The 9,997-nt window shown below is 33.2% G+C and overlaps 2 protein-coding genes across 2 annotated transcripts; one reads left to right on the top strand and one right to left on the bottom strand.

Annotated features, from left to right (window-relative positions):
• Positions 1 to 266: 266 nt before the first annotated feature.
• Positions 267 to 845, bottom strand: LOC143616713 (uncharacterized). The gene has a single exon (XM_077089466.1). It carries the CDS (start codon positions 843 to 845, stop codon positions 267 to 269), a length of 579 nt encoding a protein of 192 aa, XP_076945581.1.
• Positions 846 to 3,314: 2,469 nt separating this feature from the next.
• On the top strand, positions 3,315 to 8,933 carry LOC143616716 (uncharacterized). Its single transcript, XM_077089469.1, has 7 exons — positions 3,315 to 3,423; positions 3,865 to 3,920; positions 4,473 to 4,592; positions 4,678 to 4,756; positions 6,157 to 6,243; positions 6,531 to 6,593; positions 8,515 to 8,933. Exons 2-7 carry the CDS (start codon positions 3,865 to 3,867, stop codon positions 8,599 to 8,601), a joined length of 492 nt encoding a protein of 163 aa, XP_076945584.1. The 5' UTR covers positions 3,315 to 3,423; the 3' UTR covers positions 8,602 to 8,933.
• Positions 8,934 to 9,997: the final 1,064 nt, after the last annotated feature.

Genomic DNA, 9,997 nt, shown 5'->3' with positions numbered 1-9,997 from the left:
TGCATTATTATTATTGTTGCTGAACCGGACCCGCGACCCCGTCCCCATGCAGACCGGCCTCGACCCCGTCCACGATAGCGGCTTCAACCGCGCCCCCGTTCGAATGAGGAATCAGTTCTGTATTCGGGATTAGTGGAATGGTCGGTTTTTGTGGTTGCGGCGTGTAATGCGGTTCCGGTGTTTGAGGCAGCAAGAGCAGCTTGATGTGTTTTTTTTTGTTCTTCCATAGTGACCTTCGAACGGGCTGCATGAAAGGAGGGGAGTGGTTAAGTGTTGTGGATTATGGCACCGATACCTTCATATTGCTCGTTAAGTCCGATAACAAGCTGAATAACCAAATCACTATCAGCAACTGGGGAATCTACGTTGGCAAGTTGGTTTGCCAAAACTTTCAGTTCTTGACAATAGACGTGCATGTTCGGGAAATTATCAAGGCGGGTATTGGCAAACTTTGTTTTCAAGTAAACGGCCCGAGTAGCTTTACTGTCATTAAAAAGGTCAGCAAGCGTTGTCCATGCATCACAAGCGGTTGTGTCTTTCTTGAGAATGGTATTGAGCAAATCGCCTGAGATGGTGCAATAGATCCACAGGAGGACTATGGCATCGATACGCTCCCACGAGTCTAGAGCCGGTGCCGGTGGTGGTGTTTTAGGGTCAGGTTCTGTGGATTTTGAGGGTGTTGGGGGTTTTGACGAGATGAGGTGATCATACACCATGAATGCACGACAGTGGATTTTGAAGAGTTCCGACCATGTAGTATAAGGGCCAGATTCGGATTCAAGGATGATAGGGACGAAGCTTTTGATATTGGTGACGGTGAGAGCAGGGTGTAGTTTGTTATCCATGTTGAGATTGAAGTGGAGAGGGATGAAGAAAACAAAAAAAAATCAAAGGAGAATATGAGTAGCAGGGGTAGACGAGGATCGAAGGTATGAGCCGATGAAGAGGAGACGGCTGAATTAGGGTTAGGCTAATGATACCATGTTGGAATGAATATTTGTCAAACCTTGCCTTCTCATTATTATTCTATCGTCTATATATATGATACAAAAGATCTCTATATTTAGAGATAAGATCAAGCCAATCAATCTAATAATAAATACAATTTATACTAAATATATATTGATATCTATTAATAGGAATCCACGATTGACTCCGCTTTATTCCATCGATTTCGTGCATGGATTATTCCAAGATTGTCGCTTCAGTTCCATGCCTTCATCCTTGCTTCAGTAGAACATACGTATTAAACCTAATATATAACTTTTAATTTTATTTTAAATTTGGGGGCCTTCGTATTTTTTGGGGCCTAAAGCCCTTGCTTGGCCCAACAAAACTATCGGGTCGGCCCTGTATACACTGCTCAAGTGTTGACGTTTTGGACTCAAAACTATGTACATATACTCATTTAGTTGTTTGGGTTCATAAATAAACGGGTTTCCCCTAAATCTATATTTAGATTTGTATTTAAAAACTTGTTGGGAACGAGTATATCTTCCTTGTTATTTTCACTAGTAGATCCTAACATATATAATCCTTATAAACTTTTGCTAGTGAACTAGTTTAGTTATAATACTTGGTGTTTTATAAAATGTGGTTTAAAAACCCCAAAATGATTTTATGGAGAAAATACCTATATTTATAAGTCGCATGATACTTTTGTAAGAGCATTATTATTATATCCCCTAAAACTATGTGTGATGAATTTATAAATTACAGAGTGAGGTTGTAACTTGTAAGTGGTTGTTAGTGTAAACTATAGGATGGAGAGAGAGAAAAAGTAGTGATTCTATGTAAATTTGGGAAAACTTTGTTTGTCTTATTTATTTTTTAGTATTTGTTAAATTGGTTGTGAGTAGGGTAAAAAGAAATTGTAATGATAAAAGTATAAAAAAATATTATTTAATTAAACTTGAGAGTAAAATATAGTGTTTGTTAATGTAATTTAGAGATACAAATGGGAGAAAGGGTGGGAATGTTCTAACAATGTATGATAATTAATATATATTTTGTAGAAATGTATGTATTCAAAGCACGTTTATATGTTTGGACTCTACCAAAACATGTATATGTCACTAAAATACGAGAGGTATTTTCATAATATATTTCTCTAAAATAAATATATAATTTTATAATGGTACACAACGAGTTATGACTTGAGGCTTGAACAAATAATAATATTTAAAGTTTAAAAAGTCATGAATGCATTTTGATGTATACATTAGTTATTTTTTATCTTTATATAAATATATATATTTTCAGGAAAACGAAACATATCATCAATGGATCGTAAAATCACATTTAAGTTGACAAGCTATTGAAACACGTTTAACTAGTTGGGTGAAATATGATCATGAAACGCTTAAGTATCAAAAATGAAACACCAGACCTAAATTGTTTTTGCACGTTATAGGGTAATCGTAGGCCGAGACTTGAAATTTTATCTTATCTAACGCATGTTTGAGAATCAGGTGAGTTTCAATACCCCCTTTTTAAACTGTTTTGAAACTTTTGGAGGGGAATGCATGGAGAAACACATGTTCGGAAACGAGTAGAAACGTCGTCTCATTTTGTTACATGGGTTGGAAACAATAATGCCTCGAAAGTCCCCTATAATCTATGATCATTAACTATTGTAGACGTGGCCGATGTGAATAGTACTATTTGGGAGTAACACGCCCCACCGTGGTTAGTCGCACTAACTTAGATTGGAGGTCTAGCGGGTGATATTTGTCCAAAAGATGACTTCGATGTTTTGCATTAGAACATCAAGAGGGGCGATCACAGAAACACGGTTAAGTCTTGATCATAGAGCTCATGGTAAATATCTGAGGTAATTGTCTACATAAGACAATGTCGATCGACTCGTTTTCCAAGAAACAAATATTTTAGATGACATATAAACCAGTGAAACTAACTAACAATTTGTGTTGACGTTTTTATGCATGCATTCTCAAGTAATTGAAGCATTGGAAACACATATAGAGTCACATACATGTAGAGTCATTTTGATGAAGTATTTATGTATAGTCCATAAACAGTGACCATGATCCATGATGTCATCACGCCCCCACGTTTCCGCCAACGACAGGGATGTGACAACCCGATATAACCGAAATGGTTAAACAGTGAATAACCGGAAAAAAACGGGTTTTTAAATAAAAAAATAAAAATCGGTTAACCCGTTCGTTTAACCGGTTTCAAAAATCAATAATATAAATCGGTTAGATGTTCGGTTAAAAACGGGTTTGCGAGTGCACCTCAATCTCTGATTTGGGTTTATGGGTCAAATTTAAAACCCTAATAATATTTAATATGTTGGTTGGGTCATAACCCTAAAACCCCAAATCAAAACTCAAAAAACCTGAAGAAGCTCCAGTAATCATATCTTCCGCAATTGAATTGATATCCTTTTCAATCAAGGTATATAACTGTTACTCGCATTCATTTTGTAATTGAAATTACCCTAATAATAATAATAATAATAATAATAATAATAATAATAATAATATTTTCAAATCAACAAATGGGGCGGATAATTAACTGTTTACTATTTAATAATAATTGACGAAGAAGATGATTGAAAATGGGTTTTAGGTTTTGGATCAAATACAAATTAAATTAACTGTGAGAATCAAGCAGTGTAATTATATATACAACATAGTGTAACTATAGTGTAGTGTAATTACACTGCTATGTAATTACATAATTACACTACTTGATTCTCACAGTTAGCACGTTAATTTAATTTGTGCGTTAACTTTCCCCTTATTTGTATTATGAATGAACTAGGGTTTGATTGCTGATTGGTCAAAGTTAAAGTCAAACTAAGAATGTTTTATTTTGTAATTTTATTTTTCACAGATGGATGACCAATCTTTCTTTCATAAAATGATGATTAATCTTCGTTCCACCTGCAAGTATGTCTTATATTATTATTATTATTCTGAAGTTGTTTGTTGTCTCTGGTATTGGTGTAAACAAGCCGAACTAGTGACATGAGTTTTGTCAAGCTCGAGCTCAGCTCAGCTCAGGAGCGACTCGCTTTAATTATTTAGGTATTTTATCTATATGTTTTTATAATTATTTTTATATGTTTATAAATATAAGTTTTTTATAACATGTAACAAAAATATAAATTATATATTTATGTTTTTCATAGTTTTGTATATAGTAAATTAGTATATAAACACATCTTTAATATATTAAATTAACTTTATATAAATAAAAGGCTCGTTTAGGCTAGAGCTTGATATGTGAAGCTCAGGCTCAAACTAGTATTTATATGAGCCTCAATAAAAGCTTGGATTGGTTTGAGTTTTTAGCGGATCTCGAGTAGCTCATGAGCAGCTAAGCTCGTTTACACGCTAGTGTATGTTTTTTTTATTTAATTTTGTTAATATTCTTAGGAATGTTTTGTTTTAAGTCTCTGATATTGTATTATTATTGCAATTGCAATTATTATCTTGAAGGTATTATACTGGATATCCAAAGGATCTAGGGCCATCAAGGGTTATTCATTTTACTTCGGAACGTGAATTTGTTCATCTTTTACATCAAGGTCACCCTGTGATTGTTGCATTCACCATCAAGTATATATTATGTATCCTTGCTAGTTCTATTTTCATATTTTATTTATAATGAATGCTTGATTTTATAGGCTTGTTTTTGTTGCAGGAGTAATTATACTAAACATCTTGATAAAGTATTGGAGGAAGCTGCTGCTGAGTTTTATCCTCAAATTAAGTTTATGCGTGTAAGTTGGTTTTTGTGGTATAATATTGACAATTTTTATATTGCAGATAAGTTATATACTAATATACTAAGTAGTAAAGGTTGCAATTTTGACATGTTTACTTTTTAATTTGCTGGTTGTGCTTGATCTCAAATGTGTCAATTTGAAAGAGATAGCTAAGACGGGAATGAGCATGGTTGTAAATGAGCCGAGCCGAGCTTGGTATCAGCTTGTTTAACTTACGAGAGCTAGAGCTTGACTCATTTCAAGCTTGAGCTTGGTTCGTGAGTAGTTTTTTCAAGCCCGGCTCGTCTAACTTACGAGAGGTCAAGCTTGGCTCATTTTATGCTTTATTTCTAAAGCTCGTGCCCGGTTTGTGAATAGTTTTATCAAACTCGAGCTCGGTGCGTTTATTATTTATTAATTAATTTAGTTACATTTTTAGTATTCTTATATAATTAAATTTTGCTTAATAAGTATAGATTAAAGATACTAAATAAAATATATAAATGACAGGCTCATTTACGCTTGCAAGACCGCTCAAACTCCATAAGTGAGGCTCGGGCTTGGGCCTGTTTATTAGAAAAAACTTATTTTTAGGCTTGGGCTTTTTTAATAAGGAATCTTTTTTTAGGCCCGGGTTCAGTCTCGTTTTAGTATTTACTGTCAAGGGGGAATTTCTTAGTATTTGGGTGATTTTTAGGTATTTCAATAAAAAAAAGATTTAGGTTGTGCCATATATGTGAGAGTATACAATAATGATGTACTTGGTACTATAATCTTTGGAGGAAGAATACCGACTCCTGAAGAAGCTCCAGAATCTTTTTGGTTTGTTCGAGAACTAAATCATTGTCTTGTATCTGAGAAGACTTTCCGGCTTAATAGGAATCATTTATTAAAACTATAGCAACCCCCCCCCCCCCCTTTCTCTTTCGCGAATTGCTGTATGCCTGCATTTATTCTTCTTATTTTTAGGCTTGGGCTGGGGCTTGCTTATTGTAAAAAAATATTTTAGTCTCGGGCTGATTTTTAAAACATTCATATTTTTAAGGTCGGGCTTGTAAACAATCTTATATTTAGGCTTGGCTCGGCTCGTTTACCAAAAAATCTTGTTATTGGGCTCAGACTTGTTAATTAAACAATCTTATTCGTTATTATAGGGCATAGGCTGGGCTTGAGCTCATTAAGCTCGGCTCGATTTGAGATTGTAGCAAGTCGATCTCGAGTAGTTCACTCAAAAGTTATCTTTCATGCATATAACCTCTTAAATTATTTTGTTTTAATATTTAAATTAGAACATTGTTTATTTATAATGGCTCTTTCTGATAAAATGTTATTAGGGCTCTAGGCCAATATAAAGGTACTTATTTCTTATTTGAATTTTATTGAGTTTTTTTTGTTTCTCTAATACCATGTTTCAGGTTGAGTGTCCAAAATTTATTGGATTCTGTATGACACGACAAAAGAAGGATTATCCATTTATAGAAATGTTTCATAGCCCTGAACAAGTAAGTTTGTATAACCTTCTGTATTGTTATCTGCATGGTCTATCTTAATCATGTTGCTACATCACAAATCTCACCATGCATAAAAGTTTCATTGATAATATTCTTGAAACAAATTATTTTAGATTTTTAGCGTACTCTAGTTTTTTTTACCAAAGCTAGAACAGACAAGTCTAGAGCAATGTAAAACTTTCACTGCATGAGTTACATTCTCTATTGCAGTCGTGGTTCTGTTTTGTTTAGGTTGTAACAAATGTAGAGTCTTACTGACATTTGTTGATTTGGTGCAGTCGAATAATCAAGGAAGGGCAGTTGATCCAAATGTTACAAAATACGCCGTGAAAGTTTTACCTGTAAGTTATTTAAACTTTACAAAATGCTCTCCAACGAACAATTTTATTTAATAATAAATATAATAGCAACGATAACAGCAAAACAATGTTATACTACATTATTAATAGTTATTAGTTAAGAGAAATATTAAAAAAGCATAATTTATACATCCGCTGAGTCCTTTAGTGAAACTTGCTACCTAAGTTTATACAACATATATAAAACAGTGCCTAAAAATCCTTACTGCCTAAGCCTATGTATCTAGTTTTAAACACAAATGAGTCTATGACCATCCGTTGATGGTCTACATAGATTATTAGAGTCTAGAATCTGGACTCAATCAATGTCGAACCTGGGAATCGAATTGATGAAATAAGGGATAATTGGCCTGATTTGAGATAGGCTAGATATCCAAAATAAAATTACTTTTTATTCATAATACTTGATAAAAACATAGACAATTGAAATCTTAAAACTCAATGGTATAAATAATGAAAACAAAGATAAATAACTCCACTAACTTAGCTCCTCCATTAGTTTCTCATTTTCTCCACTAAACTCGCCTTTGACTTTGACTTCCCAAGAGTTCAGCTCTTGACTTTGACTTCCACGAATTTAGTCATTGACTCCATATAATTTAGCCTGAGTTGACCCGACCCGCTGGATACTTAACAATTGCCTTTCTTGAAAGTCAAACCATTTTCTCAGTAAAAGTTGGTTCTATTATCACTTCTATATTATATTGACCACTCCAAAAGCGGACTAATATAAAGAATATTGACCAGCCTTAAAACTGACCAACATAGTGGCACTTTTACCAAAGTCAACGCTTCATTAGTCTTTAGATGATCAAAACAACTGGTATCCAAGACTGATGCCTTCTAATTAGTCATCTAGAAGAGTAGAAGGCCGGTTGAAGTTATACAAAGTTTCAACTTCGATGTTGTGGTTAGTGAACATATTCATAGGATTTTATTGAGCCAATAATCATTCTCAATTTGTTGTTTCATTGTATTCTTTGCAACATGAACCTCTGGTTATCACAGTTGATATTCTTTATGTATCAACAATCAACATACAATAGCCATATAATTTGAGACCATTCAAATTTTCCTTAAGTAACACCAATGATATTAGATCGTTAGGTAGTCAAAGGCGCAAGTTACAAGGGCTCGCGCCTAGGTGAAAGGTGTAAAAAAGCAGCACACAGAAAGACAAAAAAGCACAGTGATAAAAAAAACATGTAATATGCACAGAAAATTATTACAATTCCATATATAATAATAAAAAAAACCTCACATAATTAGCAATCTTAAAAATTTATTGAAGCAAATTAAAAGTGAAAACAACCATAGTTTTGATAATATTATCATTACACAAGTGGACATATTATTGGTAAAACTATCATACATAAGGTGCTAAAAATATTTAATGACTAACTAATACTCATTAGTCATTACATCCATCAATTTATTTGACAACACATTAGTTATGTACCAACAAAAGGGGGGCAGGTAGAGAAATTTTATACATAAAAGAGGCAAATAGTTGACTGCCTAAATGTGTTGACTTATAACAAACAAAGGAGAAGTGTGACATAAGCAAACACCCTTTTTTCAACACACAATTGCAAGTGAAGGTTACATCTACATAACAAAAATGTTAGTTATGCAAACTTTATACACATATACATGTGCAAATGCGTATCTATGTATGTATTTGTGTGCCTGTCTACACTCTACACATACACATCTGTATACATCCTGTGCAGATATGTATGCGTGTGTAGACGCATAAATGTATGCACACACCCAGTCACATAAATTGCATGTGTAATTTGCCTTTATTTTCATGCTCATATTTGGTCCAAATGTACTTTGTGTATTATAGAGTCGTGTTGACTATCATTATGATTTCTTTCGTGTGATTTTCTTTTTTCAGTACAACTATGATGTGAGCGCATACGGATTTAGAGAGTTCTTCAAACGCCACAACATACGGGCGTCGTCATCGTTTAGTCAGAAATAATGCTTAAGTATACATGTTAGAAATGTTTCATACTTTTTTGACTTTTGGATTGGTCAAAAGGTTTGTACAAGTTCGAAAAAAGTCTTGTTTCGGGTTAACTACAAGTTTGCGTTGGTCAGGTTTTAGTTTCGTGTTTGCTCGATATGCCGGGTAGCTAAAAGTTTGATAAAGAGTGTGTTAAAATTCAAGATGAAAATCTAATTTCTATTGGTTGTTTATTTACTTATTGAGTGAACATGAATCTATTTGGTAAAAAATAAATATTTGAGTAAATTGCAGTTTGCGTTCATGTGGTTTATAGACAAGAACCACTTGTGACCCTCTTTCCAAAAATGAGTTTGTTGAGCCCATATGATTGTCGGGCAGGATCAGTTTGCATCCATCTGTCATCTTTCCATCTTTAAAAAGAGTGTCATTTTGCCAGTGGTTCCCACTTGTAAACCATATCGACGCAAAAAGCAATTAATTCTAAATATTTTTACAGTTTATTCTAAATAGTTTTTGGATATTGGTTTTGTCCAAAGAATAAATTATTCACGGACATATGTGAAACCTCGAATACAAAGTTAGTTAATTAATCTATTTTTTTAAATAAAATAAATGATTTGATTAGCTTGAATAAGTTAACGGCCACGTTACGTTAATATGTTATAATCAATTACGTGGTAGATAAACATTACAAACACCAACTCTAATCACATGACAAGTTGCCCTTTCATTAGACCTTTTCATATTATTATTTTAATAACGCATGGCTTCATTTCTACATTGTTAATTGTTAATAGAGTGTATATACGACACAAAATAAAATAAAATAAATACATATGTATATAAATAACTTTTTTAAGAAAGAAACTCATAAATTTTATTGTTTTATGTGTGATACATATGACGTTATAAAACCATATAATCTTTACATTTTCCCTCACGGTAAATCTAGACAACGCTAAATACAAAAGTTTACGTTGTTTTATGCTTATAGTATGTGCTCAACAAAATAGCACATAAACACTTGTGTGTGCTGTTAAGATTTAGTAAAAAAGAGAAAGCTATACAATTACATAACTGTTTTAGGTTATGCGTAGTGGAGAGGCTACAAATTGGACGAATTTTGACACGTGACGCCCGGTTAGCAAATGTTATGAATTTGTTTTTGCGGTGTAATGGTTTTGTAGCCCCCTCCAGTGTCACGACATCATTTTCTATTATTTTCTTTTAATAATTAAACTAAACAAATAAAAAGCCATTAAATTAAATAATTAAATAAAAATACATTACAATTAAAAAAGAAACATTAAAAAAATACATAACAAAAAAAACTAATATCCATAATATTTGCGCATTTTTTCAACTCGTCGTCGTTGCAACAATGCGACCTCTTCGTGTAACGCGGCCG

This window comes from Bidens hawaiensis, unplaced genomic scaffold (genome assembly GCF_021521415.1).
Source record: "Bidens hawaiensis isolate Kalapana, Puna unplaced genomic scaffold, B.hawaiensis_p1.1 tig00048993_1, whole genome shotgun sequence".
Classification (NCBI taxonomy): Eukaryota; Viridiplantae; Streptophyta; class Magnoliopsida; order Asterales; family Asteraceae; genus Bidens; species Bidens hawaiensis.
This window is presented reverse-complemented; position numbering and strand designations above follow the sequence as displayed.